The 21091-nt window shown below is 44.0% G+C and overlaps 1 protein-coding gene across 3 annotated transcripts; it reads left to right on the top strand.

The window, feature by feature from the left end:
* The first annotated feature begins 501 nt into the window (after positions 1 to 501).
* Positions 502 to 21044, top strand: PKD2 (polycystin 2, transient receptor potential cation channel). 3 transcript variants are annotated; one of them, XM_083398292.1, is made up of 16 exons: positions 1418 to 1475; positions 1975 to 2115; positions 4733 to 4843; positions 6309 to 6442; positions 7358 to 7608; positions 8312 to 8536; positions 9648 to 9876; positions 10298 to 10468; positions 11436 to 11617; positions 12131 to 12251; positions 13598 to 13696; positions 14792 to 14913; positions 15471 to 15588; positions 16059 to 16222; positions 18386 to 18533; positions 18755 to 21044. In XM_083398292.1, exons 1-16 carry the CDS (start codon positions 1445 to 1447, stop codon positions 18992 to 18994), a joined length of 2487 nt encoding a protein of 828 aa, XP_083254418.1. In that variant the 5' UTR covers positions 1418 to 1444; the 3' UTR covers positions 18995 to 21044. The 3 variants fall into 3 exon arrangements, with proteins under 3 accessions (XP_083254416.1, XP_083254417.1, XP_083254418.1); XM_083398290.1 differs by having other exon boundaries at positions 502 to 2115; XM_083398291.1 differs by having other exon boundaries at positions 502 to 2115; positions 16062 to 16222.
* Positions 21045 to 21091: the final 47 nt, after the last annotated feature.

The raw sequence follows: 21091 nt of genomic DNA on the forward strand, positions 1-21091 counted from the left end.
ATGTGATATTCCTGAGGATTTAACAAGCTTTACTTAGTTCCAGACACAGTTTACACAAAACATTAGCATTTGATAAGATAATCAGGAGGCCTGTCAGACATCCCTCAGTGCAGAGCATCTGGGCAAACAATGACAATTCGTACAAAGGAGCTTCATAGATACAGTGGCGTTGCGTGGGTTGTCAGCACCCGGGGCAAGGCAAGTAATTTGCGCCCCCTAACCCGGGGCAAGGCAAGTAATTTGCACCCCCCGCTGCACTGTCCCTCCCCCAGATAGTCCCTCGCTCTCTCTCCGCACCACACCGCATGCCTGGCACACACCCCCCCTCCACAGTGGGCGGCGACCTGGCGGCTCGGATCGGATTTGCACAGCCAGCACGGCAGTGAGAGAGAGTGAGTGAGCCAGGTAGGGGCAGAGAGCTGCGAGTGCGCCCCCCCCCCCAGATGTTGTGCCCGGTGCAGCCGCCCCCCCCCCTGCACCCCCCACACTACGCCACTGCATAGATATAAGAGAGGAATAACCTTCAGGAACTTCCCTGATTGCTATCTGCCTACCTGCTCTCTGGCAAGGGGGATTAAGAAGGCAGAGGAAATATTGAGAGTGTGGTTTCCAACATGGGGCACACACCCCACAGAGGAGCAATTCGATTTTTAAGGGGGACAATTCAAGAATGAATTATTAACAGTTAATGGCCTTCCTCCACGTGAACAGGAGTTCACTTTTTGAATAATAAGAATTATATGCCACAGATGGGGACATCAGGATTTTAGAGATGCTTAGGTGGGGCACAGCCAAATAAAGGTTGGGAACCACTGATTTAGAGTCTTTAGGGAGAGCCAAGATGGCTTTTGAATTGCTCTCCTGTACTGTTTTAATGTGGTTTATATACCTATGTGTGTGTGTTCACATTGTGCAATTATCAAAACTTAATTCTGTATCTGAGAATTCTATAACAGACTAGAGCAGGGATGTCCAGCAGGTCTATTGCGATCTACCGGTTGATTGCGGGGCGTCCCTGGTCGACCGTGTGATCCTGCTCGGTCACCCCAAAAAACAAAGCAAAAACTCAACAACTTTGGGTCTTCCTCTCCCAAAAAAATCTCAACAACTTTGGTCAATACAATGGGTAGATCACTGTTGCTGTTTTTTAGTAGGAGTAGATCGCAGTCTCTTGGAAACTGAAAAATCCCTGGACTAGAGGGACCTTGGAAAGGGATCCCCCGGGGTAATCCTCATCGGAGGCGAGGACGGGGCTGTGTCAGCAGCTCAAATGGCAGAAAAAGAGAGACAAAAACAAAACTCCTATTAGATTCGGAAGGAGCCGCAGGAACTCCGGGCTGCCTGGGGAGCGCAGCTCTTCCCCTCCCCGTAGCTTCCCGGCCAAGAGACACACGCAGCCCGGCCTGCCCGCTTCCCCCTGCGAGGCGGCGCGCTGTGGGCGGGGATGGGGGCCTGGAAGGCGGGCGGTGGAGAAGGCGAAGGCGCTCCCTTCCCGCGCCGTTACTCGGTTGGCCTCAGAGAAAATTTCTGAGGCGGAGGCGGCGGCCTTCGTCCAGGGTCGGGGGGCCATGGCGGGACTTTGCCCTCCCGGCGGCCTGGAGCACCTGGAGCTGGGCCGGCTGCGGGACCCGCCGGGCAGCAGCGGCGGAGTCGTCGGCGCTTCTTCTCCTTCGCCTCCTCCTTCTTCTTGCTCGCCGTCGCCGCCGCTCTCGTCTTGCTCGAGGCAGGCCTGGAGCCGGGACAACCCGGGCTTCGAGCCCGAGGAGGAGGCGGGCGAAGCGGCCAGGGCGGCTGGCGGGAGCGCGGCGGCGGTGGCGGCGGGGCCCGTGCTGCAGATGGGCGTGGTGGAGTGGGGCCGAGGAGGGGCGCCTTCGCCCTCGGAGCCCGACGCCCGGCGCCCGGGAGGGCCCGCCGAGAGCGGGAGGCAGCGGAGGCGCAGGCGGCGCGGCGAAGAGGGCGAGGGCGGAGGGGAAGGCGAAGGCCAGCGGCCTTGCTCCGCCGGAGGCGCCCCGACGCCGCGTTTCCCTCACGAGGAGACGGGCGAGGAGGTCGCCGAGCAGCCGCCGCCGCCTCGCCGGCTCGCCTGGGCCAAAGGGATGGCGCACCGCCTGCGAGGTGAGTGACCGCCCGGCCGGGCCCTTCTGTCGCGCTTCCCGGCTCGCATCTCCCCTGCCTCACCTTATTACTTTTATGTTTCTCGCGAGTCAAATAACCCATTCAGCTCCTCTGCAATCTCCTTGCACACCTTTAGCACACCTTTGATTCCCTTGTTGGCCAAAGGCTCTACCACAGGCATGTCCAAAGTCCGTTTTGGGGGCCCCTTCGGCAGTTTATGGGGTAAAATCCTAAAAAAAACCCAACAACTTCAACCCTAAATAAAGCACAACAACTTCAACCCTAAAAAAAAGCTCAATAATTTCAATCCTAAAAACAGCGCAACAACTTTGGTTGGCCCTCACGGCCCTTCCCTTCATCAAATCTGGCCCTCCTTGAAAAAAGTTTGGACACCACTGCCCTACCACCTCATTGTCTCCTCTCCTGCTACTAATGCTTTTTTATTAAGAGCCCAGGAAGCTACTTTCTATCCAGTCCGACCTTTCCTTCATCCATCTAGCTAATCTATCTCAAAAAGTTGTAACGCTTTGAGCCAAACTAGTTATAATGGGGAAAACCAAGCAAAGTAGTTCACTTTTGTTTGCATCTGATGTGGGATACATTGCGTGTACTGTTTTCAAACAAAGTTTTTTACCATTTCATGCAAACCAGTAGGTAATACGTATTTGACTAGAAAAGCACACGGGTTTGGGATGAAAAAGATTTCTCGCCCAGTGCTGATGACTTCTTGCAGACTAGGCTACTTTAAAAGAAAATATTGAAGTTGTTCAAGTTCCTAAGAGAAAATCCAAAGCTAACAGTAAAGATGTTATATGGGAGCCTCCTCAAAAAATGTAGACACTTTACTTTGGACTCCAAGCTGGCAAACGTACATGCAGAATTGCAGTGGCATAGACTGCATGTTTTCCAAATCCTCAGGAATCAGTATCCCTTTAAAAACCACATGCAATATGGTTTATACAATATTGTTAAGTTGTTGTATACACTATTGTTAAGTTGTTGCTGTTTTGACCAGGAGACTTTTTGGAGGGGGGAAACAGCAGAAATGCAATGTGTTTGATTATATATATATAAAAACCTGCACCCTGCCAAGTTTTGCGAATTGCAGCTCCGTCAGAGTACATTTCAAGCTTTCTGTTGCCTAGTCAACCAGTATTTGCTCATTTGTTCCAGTTCAGGATAACCATCTAGCTACAAATTCCAGAAGGAGAGCCATCTTAGCCCATAGCAGCAAAAAAGCAAACAGTGCTGTGACAGATATTTGCTGGTTTGTTGTGATATGAGCTTGCATAAGCAATTTTTTCCATGTTTCACTCGCTCCCATTTTTGTTTGGGTTAGTGTATTCTTTGCATAGTCCTCTGTGGACTGGGCGCTTTACAGAGTATGAAAGGGGAAAGGGCCTTGTTCAGAGGAACTTACAAACTAAAATTTGACATTGAGCCACTGGAAGGTAGAGTCAGGGGTAGACAGGTAAACAAGACTTGGTTACAAGCTTAATTATAGCAAGTTGTGGGACATTCAGGTTAAGCTTTTTTTGTGTTGAGTATTTTCCTGCAAAATATTCCCAACCGCTTTGTATAATTTCAACCCCTCCCCAAAAAAGCCCCGGCATTGAGTAGTTTTCTATTACCTTCTTGTGACTAGGTAATATGCCGGCTAATCTTTTTTACAGTCACATACTGAAGCACTTCTTCTTGGTGAAGAGAATGTATAGTATTTACTGACGCTTTGATTTTATGTCATGTTTTGGCATATGTACTAAATCTTAGAGATACTTCTGGCAGCACATGGTGCTAAATACTTACTTCATTGTTGTTGTTTTTTTAACCTTCCATTGTTGCTGATGTATTAATCTCAAAATCTGTACTGTTCAAAACGTCCCAATATTTTAAATGAATGGAAAATATTTACAGGAGATCCAGCAGTAGTTGCTTAAAAAGATAACGTTACCTAAAACACACAGCAATCAGTTATGTGTAATGTGTAATGCTTAAGTCTCAACAGATCCACCAATTCAGATGTTTTGGAGAAACAGAGTGGAGCGTCCTCAGCATACTCATAGCTCCTTGCCCCAGAATGTTAAAGCCCAAAATGTTAAAGCAATACAGTGGTGTCCCGCAAGACGAATGCCTCGCAAGACGGAAAACCCGCTAGATGAAAGGGTTTTCCGTTTTGGAGGTGCTTCGCAGGACGAATTTTTCTATGGGCTTGCTTCGCAAGACGAAAATGTCTTGCGATTCCTGGGGGTTTTTTTCCACTCCCCACCCCCTTTTTCTAAGGCACTAAGATGCTAATAGCCTTTTAGCAGCTAATCCGCTAATCCCTTAAGCCTTTAATAGCCGCTAAACCGCTAATAGCGCTAATCCGCTAATGGGCTTGCTTCGCAAGACGAAAAAACCGCTAGACGAAGAGACTCACGGAACGGATTCTTTTCGTCTTGCGAGGCACCACTGTATATGGTAGATCTGGTAGTTTGTGTAGGAGGGAAATGAATGCCAGAGCTTATATACCAAATTAAAATCAAATGCACACTTTGACCTGATTGTATAGGCACAGTTAAACATGTCAGTATGTTACATTTCTTATGTTTTTTTCTGTTAATGCTTCCTTTTCAAGGTCTGTGGGGTACTAGCCTAATGGAAGAAACCACAACCAGAGAGAGATATCTGAAAAGTGTTTTACGAGAACTGATCACGTACTTGATTTTTCTCCTGGTCTTGTCTTTCTGTAAGTAGACTCTTGCTATCACTTTAACATGATAACTAATAATGCCACTAGTTATTCTTAACAGGTAATTCAGTATAGTTCTAGTGGGTTGTTGTTTTTAAAGCATTCCTCTTTCAAGACTACGGACTGGCATTGTTCCTAAAATTAGTTATTCAGCTGTAATGGTTATACATTTTCTCTGATTCAGTGTGTCTCTACATGGTTAATAGTCCTAGAAAAGAAATAGCACATGTGCTAACCTGTCTTGACAATTCATGAACGTCCATCTTTTATGGAAAAAGAGAGCCTTACATTATGCTATCAAAATTCAATTATGATTTTGCAAAAGCAACACTGCCACTCACAAAATTGAAGTTCTGTATTTGGTTCAGTTCCTTACCTGTGCTAAGGTGGGTTTTTTTGGGGTGGGGGTGGGTAAAGGAATAATTTTGAGTGTCAAGAACAATATTTCATAATCCTCTCTTCACTAGTGGAAATCAACAAACAGAGCATATGAGTAAAGTGAAGAAGATGCTACTGACAAGTTATTAGTCTCTTCCCTTTCGGAGCACGGCTGGTGCAAGCTCATTTGTGCTTATGCCAGTAGCGTTGCTTCCTAAAGAAACATAAAATATTCTGAGAGCATTCTGCTGTTCTGCAGTGCAGGCTTTCTGTGAAGTTTATTGCTGTTAGAGGCTATCCATATCAGCAGCTTAGGCAGCTGATTAACCAGATGTGAATTTGTGTGAAATGCATTGCTGTCTAATGTGGTTTCATTGAAATTGCGAAGTTGCCATCTTTTCCCTTTTTAAAAAGATACATATGCAAGAAACACTTTTGGATCGTATGGACCATTTTGTTTGAATTATTAGAACAATTTTTAGATTTGCTTATGGTTCAGATATTTGGAGGAATCAAATATGTATTCCTCCAGCCAGCAGTTAGGTGCTCAAAACTTGGTTGTGACATGATCTAAAATGGGTTACATAAGCAGCAGCGCCACCATTTTCTTTCTTTTGTTTAAATGTTTTAAAGGACAGGAGAAAGAGGAGAGTACTAGAAAGAGAAGGACAAAGATGGACTTGCGCAGAAAAATAGTCAAAGGTAGATGCCATGATGAGGGTTGAGTTCAAAGGTGGGTCAAAAAGGATGAAAGCTACTGTTAAGATATACAATATTTTAGGTCTTTCTGTAACGGGGCCACTGATGCTACAGCACATTTATTTGGGTGGAGCATGAAATCAGGCAGGTTCCAACAAGATTGTGGGCATTCTCTCCCCCCTATTCCTGAATCAGTATAGGATCAGTCCCAGACCCCCATTGGAGTCTGCTAGATAAATCGTAGACTGTTTGAATCAAAAGTTTATTTACCTACTGGGTTCATAACACAGCCTAAAAAAAATATTGTTTGATGCTTGTATGGGTTGTATGTTGTTGTTTTTTAAAAAAAGACATTTTGACTCCCCCCCCCAACTTGCGTTTACAGTGTCATATGGGATGGTGAGTTCGAATATGTACTACTACACAAGGGTGATGTCACAGCTCTTTCTAGACACACCAGTGTCAAAAATGGAGAAGACCAATTTTAAAACGTTATCTACAATGGAAGACTTCTGGAAGGTACTGTGGCATTTGGTTTTTGAGCAGGAATATGTTCAAATAATATGTACAAGATGTGTTATCAGAAAAAATATTAAGGCAATTTTAGTCTATTGCAGTGTTAAAAAGTATGTATGATTTGGCAGGAGTTAATGGTACGATTTAATCCAGTCTTTCAAAGAAGCCAGTTAATGAAACTACTACTACCTCACCTTCTTATTTCTTGTGGTGCAATGATGACTTAATTGGAAAAAGATTTAGGTAGGTAGCCATGTTGGTCTGACGCAGTAAAAAAATAAAAAAATAAATTGTCCAGTAGCACCTTACAGACCAACTAAGTTTGTTCCGGGTATAAGCTTTCGTGTGCATGCACACTTCTTCAGATACACTGAAACAAAAGTCACCAGACCCTTACATATAGTGGGAGGGTGGGGTGGGGTTAGTTAGGATAAAACCAACTTCTCTCCAGTACAGTGGTACCTCGCGTTAAGTACTTAATTCGTTCCGGAGCTCCGTACTTAACCTGAAACTGTTCTTAACCTGAAGCACCACTTTAGCTAATGGGGTCTCCTGCTGCTGCTGCCGCACCGCCGGAGCACGATTTCTGTTCTCATCCTGAAGCAAAGTTCTTAACCTGAAGCACTATTTCTGGGTTAGTGGAGTCTGTAACCTGAAGCGTATGTAACCTGAAGCGTATGTAACCCGAGGTACCACTGTATACAAAAGTTTCTCTTTGGATTGCCTGGAAACAGTTCTTGCCATCAACAGGACTAGTTTTCTATAGTATGAACAGAGGATTATGCTGTAATAGTAGAAATTGTTACACCATGCCTATTCTAAAACATTATTCAGTGATAAAATTGTATCTTTAAAAAAAAAAACAACCTGCAGAATCTTAGCAAGAGTTAATTTCCTTGAAACTGCATTCTGTTTCAGTTCACTGAGGGTCCTTTGCTAGATGGCCTGTACTGGGAGATGTGGTACAACAACAGAACCGTGGCAGAGAACAGGAGTTTTATCTACCATGAGAACCTGCTTTTGGGAGTGCCTCGCATTCGACAGCTGAAAGTGAGGAATGGCACGTGTTCAATACCTGAAGATTTAAAAGATGAAATTAAAGACTGTTACGATGTTTACTCTGTGAGTAATGAGGACACTGCACCGTTTGGGCCTCGCAATGGAACCGCGTATGTATTTAACTCACATAAATATAGCCAACTCTAGCAATCTGGAGCAGATTTGAGGGGAATGCAGGAGCCTGTAGGGTGAAGGGGGAATCCATCTCACAAGTGGGGGCTGTTCTTCTGGTGTGGGGACTTCGTTAGATTTCATTCAATCTGTGCTGTAGTCCCTATAAAAGCACTACAGTAATACCTTGGGTTACAGCCGCTTCACGTTGCGTTTTTTAGGGTTACGAACCGCCGAAACCCGGAAGTACCGGAACGGGTTACTTCTGGGTTTCGGTGGTTGCGCAGAAGTGCTAAATCACACTTTGTGCAGAAGTGCCAAATCGCAACCCGTGTGTCCACAGACGCGCCGACCCGGGTTTCAAACGCTGCGGGTTGCGAACGTGCATCCCACACGGATCACGTTTGCAAACCGAGCGTCCACTGTATTTTACCTGAGATCCCATAACCACTAATTTGTTTCTGCTAACATAAACAGTCTGTGTAAATTTGAAAAAAAAAAACTGTTTTCTTGAATAGTTCAGATGCATCCATGTCTGCCACAACAGTTTAATTTTGATGGAGAGAGAAAAGGCTGAGAGGGAATTTCCTCCATCTGTGTCAGAATTGTTAACCCTAAGAGTTTACAGTTAGGTTTTCCTGCAAAGTAGTAGACATGCATGAAAAGAATTTCTTCAATGTGTCTTTTCCGGTTGCATTTCAGTTGGATTTATACCAATGAAAAAGATCTGAATGGAAGCAGCCATTGGGGGTTGCTTGCAACTTACAGTGGAGCTGGCTATTACCAGGATCTGTCCAGAAGCAGAGAGGAGACATCTGCTTTAATTCTTGGCCTTAAGAACAGCTTGTGGCTTGACAGAGGCACACGGGCAGCATTTATAGATTTTTCAGTGTACAATGCAAACATCAATCTCTTCTGCATTATCAGGTAAGTCTGGAATTATTGGATGATGGAACACAGCCTTTATGAAGCAGATGATAGTGTCTCCTTTCACTGTGTAGATTTAGAGCAGGCTTCCTCAACCTCTGCCCTCCAGATGTTTTAAGACTACAATTCCATTGGCCCTGACCACTGGTCCTGCTAGCCAGGGATCATGGGAGTTATAGGTCAAAAACATATGGAGGCCCGAGGATGAGGAAGCTTGATTTAAAGCATCTGTGCGTATTTATTCAGAAGTAATTAACATTGAAATCAATGAAAACTAGAGCCAAACTATATAGCGTATTTTTTGCTCTATTAGACACACTGGACGATTGGACGCACATCGTTTTTAGGGGAGGAAAACAAGAAATAAGAAAGGAGTGCAAAGCATCCTGAGCTAAGAGGGAGCGCTCCTCCATCTTCGCTCAGGAGGCTTTGCGGGGCTGCCGTTGAAGCCGGGAGAGCAAGCGGGATCGGTGCACACCGATCCCTCTTGCCCTCCTGGCTTCAGCAAAAGCAAGCCTACTGGCTTTCCTCCCGCAAGAGCTGCACGCTCTTTAAAGGGAGCAGAGCTCTTGGTGGCTTTTCTGGGAGATGGGGGAAGGGACAGAGCTGCGCACTCTGTCCCTTCCCCCACCTCCCACAAAAGCCAGGGGTAGCCGCACAAAACCTCCGCAGGGGAGCGGGATGAAGGCTCCCCACTCCCCTGTGGAGGCTTCATCCCGTGGCTAAGCCAGAATCTAGAACAGCCAGCAGGATCCCGCTCGCTGTCCTGGCTTCTTCTTTAGCCACGAGCAGCCTTTCCTGGGCAAGGGGAGCCCTCATCCCCGGCTGCACGCGGCTAAGGCTATCCCAAGAGCCGCGCTCCCTCTAAAGAGCACGTGGAGGGTGTGTGCGGCTCTTGGGGGCTTTTCCCCGAGGAAAAAAGCCCCCAAGAGCCGCACACACGCGGCTCTTTAAAGGGAGTGCTGAGCAGAGCCTCCCGCCTTCATTCGCTGCATAAGACGTACACACATTTCCCCTTACTTTTTAGGAGGGGGAAAGTGTGTCTTATTGAGCAAAAAATGCTATTAACAAGGTGAATTAATTATACATGCATTTATTTTTTGAAATGCAGGTTATTGGTGGAGTTCCCACCAACAGGAGGCCTCCTTACATCTTGGCAATTCCAGCCTGTAAAGTTGATCCACTACATTTCCACTTTTGACTTCTTCCTGGCTGCCTGCGAAATTGTCTTTTGTCTTTTTGTTCTTTATTACGTGGTGGAAGAAATCCTGGAAATTCACATACACAGACTCTTTTATTTCAGGAGTCTTTGGAATTGTCTTGATGTTCTCATTATCGTGGTAAGTGAGATCTAAGGACTACAAATCTTTCAGTAGTGTCACTGCTGTCTTTTGAGAGAAGTGCTTGTGGATTGATGTGAAGAGTGGACTGACTCACTAGTTCTAATGGGCACAGACCTTGGGTAATGTGTCTCGTGAGTTCCCTGTGCATGAGGAGGCAGTGTGCCTATCTGCTCTTCCAGTGGTTCTGCACTGGTTTTGTAGCTGCCCCCAGCTGCCTCTTGCTGGGAAAGAAAACCTCTAGGTGAGTTGTCATGATGGTTGAGTTCTCAGTTATCCCATAGAAATGGAGAGGGAGAGATATTGCAAGACTAGGCAGTTCTGTGTCTCACAAGATTTCTGGACAAGAGTTACAGATTCTTCTTATGCTCTTTTAAGATGCATGTTCCATCTTATTTATGTACTCTTTCTCTGCACTCAGCTATCGGTGGCAGCTATTGGAATTAATATATATCGAACATCTACTGTGGATAGGTTACTGAAGGAGCTGCTGGAAAATCAAAATAACTTCCCAAATTTTGAACCTTTAGCATACTGGCAAACACAGTTCAACAATATTGCAGCTGTCACCATGTTTTTCGTCTGGATTAAGGTAATTCATGCTTAACTGATACTCAGGTGAATGAAGGCATTTCATCCCATATATTAATATCTTTTTAAGGGAATTTGTATTTGTTATTTCGATAAATCAATTTACATCCAAATCTGTTCATGATTTTATTCCTTTAAATATGTGTTGTGCCTTACCCTGCCATAAAGACTCATAGCAGGAAAGAGAACATTCCAAACCAAGGGCAAAATCCATCAAATCCAAAGTTGCTTTAGAAACTCTTTATATTTTAAGAGCTAATGTTGATCCAAGAAAGCTGTTGCTAGAAAGGAAGAGAAAACTCAGTTGGCTAGACCACCTGCTTTTTGCCTTGAAAGAATGATTAAAATATTAGAAAATTAGATTTAAATGTAAATTTCATTTCCAAGTGACTTATTACAACACTGTTTTCTGCGACTCGTGTCATCCTTGGTGACTTGTGCTACTTAGCAGAGAGAGTTCCTTTGAGCTTTGTTTTGCCAGTACCAGCATACTACACTCTGAAATAGTTCAGCTGTAAGAGCCAGATACCATTTTTCATAATTTTTGAACCAATACGCTCTAATCCACTGTGGTTTGTGAGTGTCTGCCAAACCAGGACCTGAATCCATGATTTAAAGGTTCAGCAAACAAGGATTTGGTGTAGCCTCTGCACCACTCCATAGTTTGCAAAGTTTGGCTGGCTTCTTTTGTTTAGAATAGAATCCAGAGAATCACAGAGAAGGCAGGAGAAGAAGAAAACCACAAAAACCATGGCTTCCATGTGTTTGCCTGGAGCACACATTGTGAATTGGAGTCCGTCTATGATTAGTACAAACCGTGGCTTGGCAATATGTCTGAACAAGTCTACAGAATTGTTTAATATTCCTTCTTTTGTGGTTTACAGTATTTAGCAGCCTAATTCTTCTCCCTGTTTCCTACTCTCACTCAATTACCCAGCTCATGAAATATTTTTTCTGTTCTTTGACAGCTCTTTAAATTTATCAGCTTCAACCGAACAATGAACCAGTTATCTACCACGATGTCACGATGTGCCAAAGATGTTCTTGGGTTTGCCATTATGTTTTTCATCATTTTCATAGCCTATGCTCAGCTAGCTTACCTTGTGTTTGGTGCACAAGTTGACGACTTCAGTACCTTCCAGGACAGTGTGTAAGTACAACAACAGAATCTTTAAAAGGCTGCCAGTGGCTTAGCCAATGTCCTCATCGGACACAGAAGATCGCATCAAATTCATTGTTAAAATTCTGTCTGTTTTAGTGAAGTTCTTGTGGATTTTCAAAATTCTAGCATCAAATAAATTTCTCTGACGTTACGCAAAACTTAGAACCATATGATTGTAGAGTTGGAAGGGACCTGGGGCTCATGTAGTCCAACCCTCTGCAATGCAGGAATACGCAGCTGCTCCATATGGGGAGCAGACCTGCAATCTTGGCATTATCAGCACCATGCTGTAACCAACTGAACTTTTAGAATCGATAAAATACTTTAATTTTTGCAGATATATGTGCATTGCGGCTGGACTTGTTTAGGCAGTTGCTAGCAGCCACCTATCTTTGTGTTGAAAAGAATGTTGTAGACCACTGCCAGAATACAAAGGGAGGTGGGATCAGTTTTATGAGACTTACTCAGCTATTGGCTAAAACTGCATTGTTCTCTTTAAAGTTTTACTCAGTTCCGCATCCTGTTGGGAGATTTTGACTTTACAGAGATTGAAGAAGCTAACAGAGTTTTGGGACCAGTTTATTTCACTACATTTGTGTTCTTTATGTTCTTCATTCTTTTGGTATGTAACCATTTTTGTTTTATTGTCATCATCCTCTTAAGTTGAATTTGTTTTGTTTTGTTTTATTATCTTTGCTGGGCTTCAATACGACTAATACTCAAAGGGCCTTAACAGTGTGCAGTTTATGAGTTGTGTGTGTCCACATGATAATGTCCACTCCTCATTATAAAAAAGTAACAGTTGTATAGTTTGACAGTATGTGCATGGGGCCCTGGGGAAGTGCAGGCACAAGTATCCTGCCCCAATCTGTTACGAGGTTACTCAGTTTCTGGAATGTGAGACTGTGACTGCTTTGCGTTCCATTCTTAAATTGTGAAATACACTTCGTAGAGATGGCAGCCTCTCCCTATTGTCCATGTCCTTCTTGCATTTTTCAATTGAGGTGGATCAAGAGGCCTTCATTCTTCCCAAGCTCAGTTTGAACTCTAAATAAACCTAAACTAAACTAAAATCAGTTCAGGAGCTGTTATTTTGAGACAAAGCCTTATGGAAATGAGTTATGGCTATGAATGCAACTGCATGTTGTTGTTGTTGCCCATCGTTGTTGTTATATCTACTATATTTATACACCATGCTTTATCCAAGGATCACGGGGCCATTTACAGTATACATCTACCACTCTTGTCAGAGTGCGTGATGCTGAAAGGGGGAGGGAGAGCACCAAGCCTGGCCTAATTTTATTTTTCTTTTGCATTTGACCCCAGAGGGTTATACATTATATCCTAATAATAATAGTAGTAGTAGTAGTAGTAGTAATAATAATAATAATAATAATAATAATAATAATAATAATATATTATTTAAACCCCGCCCATCTGGCTGAGTTTCCCCAGCCACTCCAGGCAGCTCCCAATCAAGTGTTAAACACAATACAGCATTAAATATTAAAAACTTCCCTGAGCAGGGCTGCCTTCAGATGTCTTTTGAAGATAGGATAGGGAGGGTGTTCCACAGGGTGGGCACCACTACCGAGAAGGCCCTCTGTCTGGTTCCCTGTAACCTCACCTCTCGCAATGAGGGAACCGCCAGAAGGCCCTCAGCACTGGATCTCAGTGTCCGGGCAGAATGATGGGGGTGGAGACGCTCCTTCAGGTATACAGGACCGAGGCATGTTCACTCTTTTTGAGAGGACAGGATAATGAACAACTAGTTCTGGTGGAGCTGTTGCAAATTACCCTCATTATTCTAGGTCCCTCTTCCTCTCACTTGGACAGAGCCTGCCCTTTTCTTTGAAAGTTACAAAACTTAATCTTAGCATACGCTCAGTAACTATATTTTAATGAAGTCAAAGGCTTTGGGCTTGTTTGTTTTTCAAGCTGCATTTTAAAATGCTTTGTCTTAAACAGAACATGTTTTTGGCCATCATCAACGATACATACTCTGAAGTCAAATCGGATATGGCGCAGCAGAAATCTGAAATGGAACTGTCGGATCTTATAAGAAAGGTAAAAGCCTTTTACAGGTATCTTTGCTGCCTTGACCTTACGGCACAAGCAAGGGGCTCAGAGCCCCTTCAGAATGGTTAGCAAATTAATTCACAATTCCTGATTGGCAAATTAATTTACCAGTTCCTTTTATTAATCATATTTAAACATGGAGCTTCAGCTGGTATTTTAGGAAGGTACCTGAATGCAGCTCCCAGGACATGTCAGGGATAAGGAACTTGTAGGCATTCAGCAGTTGGACTCGCAACTCCCATCAACTCCAACCTGTATAGCCATCAAGGCTGATGGAAGCTGTCCATCATCTGGAAGGTCCAAGGTTTCCATCTCTGGCAGGGAGAGCTGACAGTCTCTTCCCCACCCAGTGCATCACTCTCTCCTTTACAGTCCTCCACAGGTGGGAGAGCAAGTTTCTGAAGTGAGGAGGCCCTCCCTGCATGTTAGAACCCTGGAAAGTCAATACAGTGGTGCCTTGCAAGACGAATCCGTTCTGTGAGTCTCTTTGTCTAGCAGTTTTTTCGTCTTGCGAAGCAAGCCCATTAGCGGATTAACGGATTAGCGCTATTAGCGGTTTAGCGGCTATTAGCGGCTATTAAAGGCTTAAGGGATTAGCGGATTAGCTGCTAAAAGGCTATTAGCAGCTTAGTGCCTTAGATAAAGGGGGTGGGGAGCGGAAAAAAACACCCCAGGAATCGCAAGACATTTTCGTCTTGCGAAGCAAGCCCATAGCAAATTCGTCCTGCGAAGCACCTCCAAAACGGAAAACCCTTTCGTCTAGCGGGTTTTCCGTCTTGCGAGGCATTCGTCTTGCGGGGCACCACTGTATCTTCATGTGAGTAAACTTAACGGCTGAAGAAGATTGACGCTGATCTCTTTAGCAGTTAGAAAGCAGCAGTGTACAGGTCACAGGTCAGTTAGAAAGCATTTTGCCACATAAACCATTCCCAAGTTAATCCTCTGATGTGGGAGTAGGAAGCTCAGTGCATTCATACCAAAGGTAATGTGAGAGGAAAGCATCCATAAAAACACACAGTTCTAGCATATGCTGCTAAGTTTTATAGCTTTGACTATATATACAGACTGTATTTCCTATTTCAGGGTTACACTAAAGCCATGGTGAAATTAAAACTTAAAAAAACGCCAGTTGATGACATTTCAGAGAGTCTGCGACAAAGCGGAGGCAAATTAAACTTTGATGAACTGCGGCAAGACCTGAAGGGGTAAGTTTAACTGTCGTCCTCTGTAAAACAGTTGTACCTCTGCTTATGTATCCCTCCGGATATGTAAACTTTGACTTGCGAATGCGGCAAACCCGGAAGTGTATACTGCTGGGTTTCGTCGCATGCACGGAAGCGGTGCCTTTGGATGTGGACTTTTCAGGTTGCAGACGGACCCCCGGAATGAATTAAGTTTGTATCCAGAGGGCCCACTGTACTCTCCCAGCAAAAGGCTCTTGGTGACCATAGTTCAAGAACAATGGTGGTGAGTAGCCTTTTCAGCATCCTGAACTTGCTTTCCACATGGTGCATTAAGGAGTAATTAATTTCACCAACCTTTTTTGGTGCGATGGGTGGATTTTGATCTTTTTCAATGGATCTTTTTGTATGGAATGCCAATTTTAGACATACTAACGATAACAAAATAACATCATGGATCCAAGGAGCAGTTATATTTGCTGATTTGTGTCTGTTCATGCATAATGTTTTAACTTCTCCTACCCCTGTATCCTTTGGCAGCCTTTTGTTGAAGCTTGTGTGTGTGTGTGTTTTATTTCCAGAAGGGGACACACTGATGCCGAGATTGAAGCCATCTTTACAAAGTATGACCAAGATGGAGATCAGGAATTGACTGAGCTGGAGCATCAGCAAATGAGAGATGATTTGGAAAAAGAGAGGGTGAGTTACGGTTTAAATACCACGGGACGACTTCTTGAAATGAACAAATACTGTTTTTAGCAGTATTCACTATTAGAAGTCTGGATTATATGATCCAAGCTGCTGCTTTTGCTTTCAGCGAAGCAGTTTTATCTTATTTTGGCTTGCTCCATTTGTACTGTATTCTGCTTGTGCAGATCTTGGACCAGTGCAAGGCAGAGTAGAACGATGCCTTATGTTTGGCCTTGCCGAGCCACAAATGCCATTGTTAGTTTCAGAATAAAGAAGGTAAAAATGGCAAGACACAAAGTACACGTGGAATAATGCTGCAGGAAGCTGTCTCAAATAATCACTTAGGCAGAATTTTGGATTTCAGTTTGTGGCAAGCATGGGTCCCTGGTTGTAACAAGCTCGGGAGGAAAGAGAGCTTTGTGTATTTCTGATATTGTGCCTGCCCTACGAACCTTATAGCCTTTGTTATTTTCACCAAGGAGGACTTAGAGTTAGACAGAAGCTCTCTGAATCGTCCGCTGAGCGGCCGTAGCTTCCCACGAAGCCTGGATGACTCTGAAGAGGACGACGATGACGACAGCGGACACAGCTCCCGGAGGAGAGGCAGCAGCTCAAGTGGGGTTTCGTTTGAAGAATTTCAAGTGTTAGTATTTGGAATTTTTGGGATTTTAAAACAATGTCATTGTCCAACACAGTTCTGGATATTCCTTTTGATATGCATCCTAGGAAACGACCTCAATCTGAACCAGGCCACTGGTCGTCCATCAGGTTCAGTCTTGTCTACACTGACTGACAGCAGCCTCCAAGATTTCAGGCAGGGGATATTCCCAGCCCTACACGGAGATGCTGGGAACTAAATCCTGGGACCTTTGAATGCAAAACAGATGCTTTAACATTGAACTGTGGTGCTCCATCACTTACAAGCAGAGCCCTGCAACAACATGTTGCTTGTATCCCTCGTGTGAGTGTGTGAGAGAGACTTGAATCTGTTACTTGGGGGTGGGCATTAGCATCAAAGGCAAGTAAAAGGTAAAGAGACCCCTGACCATTAGGTCCAGTCGTGGCCGACTCTGGGGTTGCGGCGCTCATCTTGCTTTATTGGCCGACGGAGCTGGCGTTCCGGGTCATGTGGCCAGCATGTCTAAGCCGCTTCTGGCGAACCAGAGCAGCACACGGAAACGCCGTTTACCTTCCCGCTGGAGCGGTACCTATTTATCTACTTGCACTTTGACGTGCTTTTGAACTGCTAGGTTGGCAAGAGCAGGGACCGAGGAACAGGAGCTCACCCCGTCGCGGGGATTCGAACCACCAACCTTCTGACTGGCAAGTCCTAGGCTCTGTGGTTTAACCCACAGCGCCACCCGCGTCCCTTTTATCAAAGGCAAGAGCTCCTGCTATAACCAGGATCTTCATGGGTTTTGCGTTTGTTTGTTTTCAGCATTTATATATGTATAAAACAGCCTGCATTCAAACCAGCGGGGCATGAGGCTTCTGCTTGCAGTGGAGTGCTGGATTTGTCTTGGGAGAAGGTACAGGGAGAAGGCAGCTGCCAGAAATTGCTCAGAGTTCCATTGGTGGATCACTGTCTACCTTCTTCCCATCTCTGATTTATGAATGTTCTGTATTGCCTCTGGAAACTTCAGTCTGGGAACATAATGTGAAGGAATCCAGCTGAAAAAATATCTGAGGGAAAATGCTTCTGTTCCAGTGGAAAACAGAAGGGGGAATAACACTAAATACAGATGGGTAGTAACAACAAGCCGTCCTGTGACTAAGTCAGCAAAGGAATGTGGGACTGTTGTTTCTGGACAGCTGTGCATTTATGCTGTCATCCTGCTAGAATAAGCTAAAACACTTGAGTATCCTGACCACTCTCTAATCTTGATGTCTTTCTGTTGTGTGTTGCAAAGCCTTGCATAGGGTTGTAGCTATATGAGCAGCCAGCAAGCATAGGAGGTGATTGTTGCTGATTCTGTTGCCTAGGCATTCTGAGTGAGGTGCTGAAAGGTTCTTGGGTTGCTGCTGTTAGTGTCCTTCCACAGTAGTACGTGTGGACTGCTCGATTGTCTTCTGAGATGTCCAGATATAGGGGAATTCTACTTGATTATGAATGTTGAAAGAGCATTGCATGGTGCCTTTCCTCCCTTTTAATCAAAGCTATTGTACATTCAGCGGTAGAACTATACAATTGCCAGAGAACATGAGCTCTCGGCTGTTTTTCTCAATTTAAAGTGGCACCTCTTGTGTGCTCCGGAAGACAGTTGCCATGCAAAGAAGCTGTGGCTCCCATTGCTATGGTCTGTGGAGTGTTGCTTGCAGCATTTCACACACCCCATAATAAAATAACCATGTATTTATGCTTTGTTGTGGATTTATTTATCAAGGTACTTCACATGCATTAAACTGTTGAAATCCATATAACAGCCCTGCAAGGTTGGCTACTATTCTTACCATTACTGAAAATGGGAGGTTGAATGGGAGCGGCATTCCTAAGGCCACTTCATAGGTCCATGTCAGAGGCAAAATTCAAAGTGAGGCTTCCCTGATTCAGATGCTGCTTCAGTACTGACCACTTCGCTTGGCCGCGGCTCCTCGGGGTTTCTCCCTGTTCTTACACTACTTTTTCATTGGAGATGCAAGAGACTGATCTGTGCAAAAGTACATGATAATATACCACTAGGGCAAAGGGGCTTTTTCCTAACAAGTATTACATGAATTGCTTGATCATTAAATCTCTAGTCAAAATAAAATACGCATTGTTTAAGTAAAAACCATATTTTATAAAAAAAAATATGTTTGGCTCTAGGTTGGTGCGGCGAGTGGATCGCATGGAGCATTCCATAGGCAGCATTGTTTCTAAGATTGACGCTGTCATTGTGAAGTTGGAAGCCATGGAGAGAGCAAAACTGAAAAGGAAAGAGGTGCTGGGAAGGCTGCTTGATGGGGTCACAGAGGTAACTCACATGTGCCAGAAAAAGGCAAACAGTTCTTGCAAATTTGCTGTTTCACTCTATTCCTGTTTTCTTAAGACAAAGTATTGTTTCTGTTAGCTGTGTTAGTAATTTTTTAACCATTTAAACCACATAAGTGTTTCTTCCCAGTTTAAGAATTCATACTCCAGTGTATCTTTCTTTGCAATCTTTGTATGATCGGACACTATGATATTTGTGCCTAGGACGACAGGCTGGGCCGTGATAATGAAGTCCACAGGGATCAGATGGAGAGACTTGTACGAGAAGAGCTGGAGCGATGGGAATCGGATGACACGGCATCCCAAGTGAGCCACAGACTGGGAACTCCAATGGGGCTCAATGGCCAGTCCCGGGCTAGGAGTTCCCGCCCTTCTTCCTCACAGTCCACAGAAGGCATTGATGCCGGAGGAGGTGGGAACAGTGGCAACAATGTCCATGTCTAGTAGGCTTTTTCCTTTGCCTACAAAATTATGAGTATTGCGCACAGTTAGTGATTTGGCTAAGTCACAGGAAGCTCTAAGATATGCAGATTCAGTAAGCAGAGAAACAGCCGAGCTGTTGATGCTTTTTTAAATATAAAATGGGAGACTAAGAAGTGTTTTAAAAAGAAAAGTTAATTTGGGGTTGTCTCTAATGCAGCACTCAATTAAAATCACTTAGCGATACATTTTTGTTGGCAAAACGCTGTTTCACAGAGTAATGTAAAAGTAGGTTGCAGGTAACTTTGTCGCACGATAGATTGTACAGTAGGTTGCGCACCAAGTTTCCACCAGCACAGCTGTTGTATTGGATTTCTCTGTTGTGAAATAGCAAAACCTTCGCATCTGCTAGTGCAAGAACCCTTTCACTACCAGAGAACCGATTCAGCCTTGGACTCAGTTCCAGGTACTTAAGAATCTACAGAAATGTCAGATTTCTCTGCTTTCCATAGAAAATGAGTAAGCTCATATAGTGAACTGTCAGCTCAATAACTAAGGCTGCAGTCCTATACACGCTTACCTGAAAGTCAGCACAATTGAACACATTAGTAAATATGCATAGGATTGCACTGTTAGTAGTTGTTTTACATGTTTTCATACAGATGCATTGAGGCTTCCCCTCCGGACTCTATTCCCTTCAAAAATGCAATTAGCCCTCTAGAGTGGGGGACGACGACCCCTAAACTATCAAGTTTCAATTTGCTATATAAAGTATAAAACACACCGATTTTTATTGCAAATCTTATCTGTATGTTCTTAAAGATAGCAGGATTCTGGAAATCCTGTACTCTTAATAGTATTGCAAAGAAACTGTCCAAATCAAAGGATAAATAGCTGTTGTCTGCTTTCAAGAGAAATGGGTATTACAGTAGTTTATCCTAACTACTTGCCAAAAAAGTAACCTCTGCATTTCATTCACCAGAGAGAAATGAAATCACACAATGTCCAGAATAATGTGGCTGGGATGGTATGCTCTTTTTTTTCTTCTGTTTTTCTACAAGGAATGGCACAGGAATTTTCTGTTACTCAAGCAAGTGGTAGTTCTCAAATGGCAAGTGAAGGCAAAGTCCCCTCTGGTTCTTAAAATGCTGCTATTTTCACACAGTGTGCCTCTAAACGTGGGTGATTTAATAGCAGTGCTTTTCTTCTAGAAAAAAAGGTGCTGGTACTCGCCATGAAGTTGTTACAGTAAGTGCCACATTTTTAACCAGTGCTTTTCTTCTAAGAAAATAAGGTGTCAGTATTGCATATCTTTGAGTACCCCCAGAAAAAAAGTACTGTTTAATAACACCCTGTTTAATAGCTCTGCTTCAAGCTATAAGCAGAATAGCAGCTCTGTTTCCAGACCTCTGAAATTCAAATGACATTCTTTTAGCCTGGTAGGCAGTGTCCCCAGCCCCAAACGTTGAGAGGGTGAAGCAATTTCAATTAAAGCTGCAGCATGAGGGTGAAAGGGTTAACTACACCCTCCCACACCTCTGGGTTGCATCCCAGATAATAAGTGTTCCCCCCATCTTGTTTCTAGAGTTTTGGGATGGGATAAGAAACTGATTAATGAAATTTGGGAAGGGAAGGGCTAAAATGATAAAGAGTTGATTCCTAGAGAGGAGTATTAACCATAGAGAAGGAAATGGCTGGAGGAATCTATGCAGGTCATAACTGGCAAAAATGGGGGGAGTGAACAGCTAGATTACAGGTCACCTACACTTGAGGATATTGCCCCAAAGCTGAAGGAGGGATACTTGCAGGGGGAGGATGTTTTGCTCAGAACATAATGCAGAAAGTATGTCTATCCTACAGTAAAATTCCACTGTGGAAGCAGCTTTTGTGAGGTGCCAGACTGGCAGCTCATGCCTTTCAATTGAACAGTATTAGCAATGCACCTTGCATTAATTGAAAATTAAAGGGACCACAAGAGGGACCCAGAGTTCTCTTTTTTGGTAGGAAATTTACAATATTCTATTCTTAGGCACTGATTGTGGTTGGGTTGTGGCTTAAATTAGACATGAAATTTTTTTAAAAACCCTGAAAGGTCGTTTAGTGATGTAGCAAGAGCACAAA

The sequence above is a fragment of the Podarcis tiliguerta genome (genome assembly GCF_965153285.1).
Source record: "Podarcis tiliguerta genome assembly, chromosome: 9".
NCBI classification, from domain to species: domain Eukaryota; kingdom Metazoa; phylum Chordata; class Lepidosauria; order Squamata; family Lacertidae; genus Podarcis; species Podarcis tiliguerta.

Excerpts from the sequence above, each read along its gene's own strand:
- PKD2 (XM_083398290.1), top strand. The coding sequence starts at position 1,569 with ATGGCGGGACTTTGCCCTCCCGGCGGCCTGGAGCACCTGGAGCTGGGC. Across the intron at positions 4,844-6,308 it reads TCTCCTGGTCTTGTCTTTCT|TGTCATATGGGATGGTGAGT; the intron begins GTAAGTAGACTC and ends TTGCGTTTACAG. Across the intron at positions 13,697-14,791 it reads TGTCGGATCTTATAAGAAAG|GGTTACACTAAAGCCATGGT; the intron begins GTAAAAGCCTTT and ends TTCCTATTTCAG.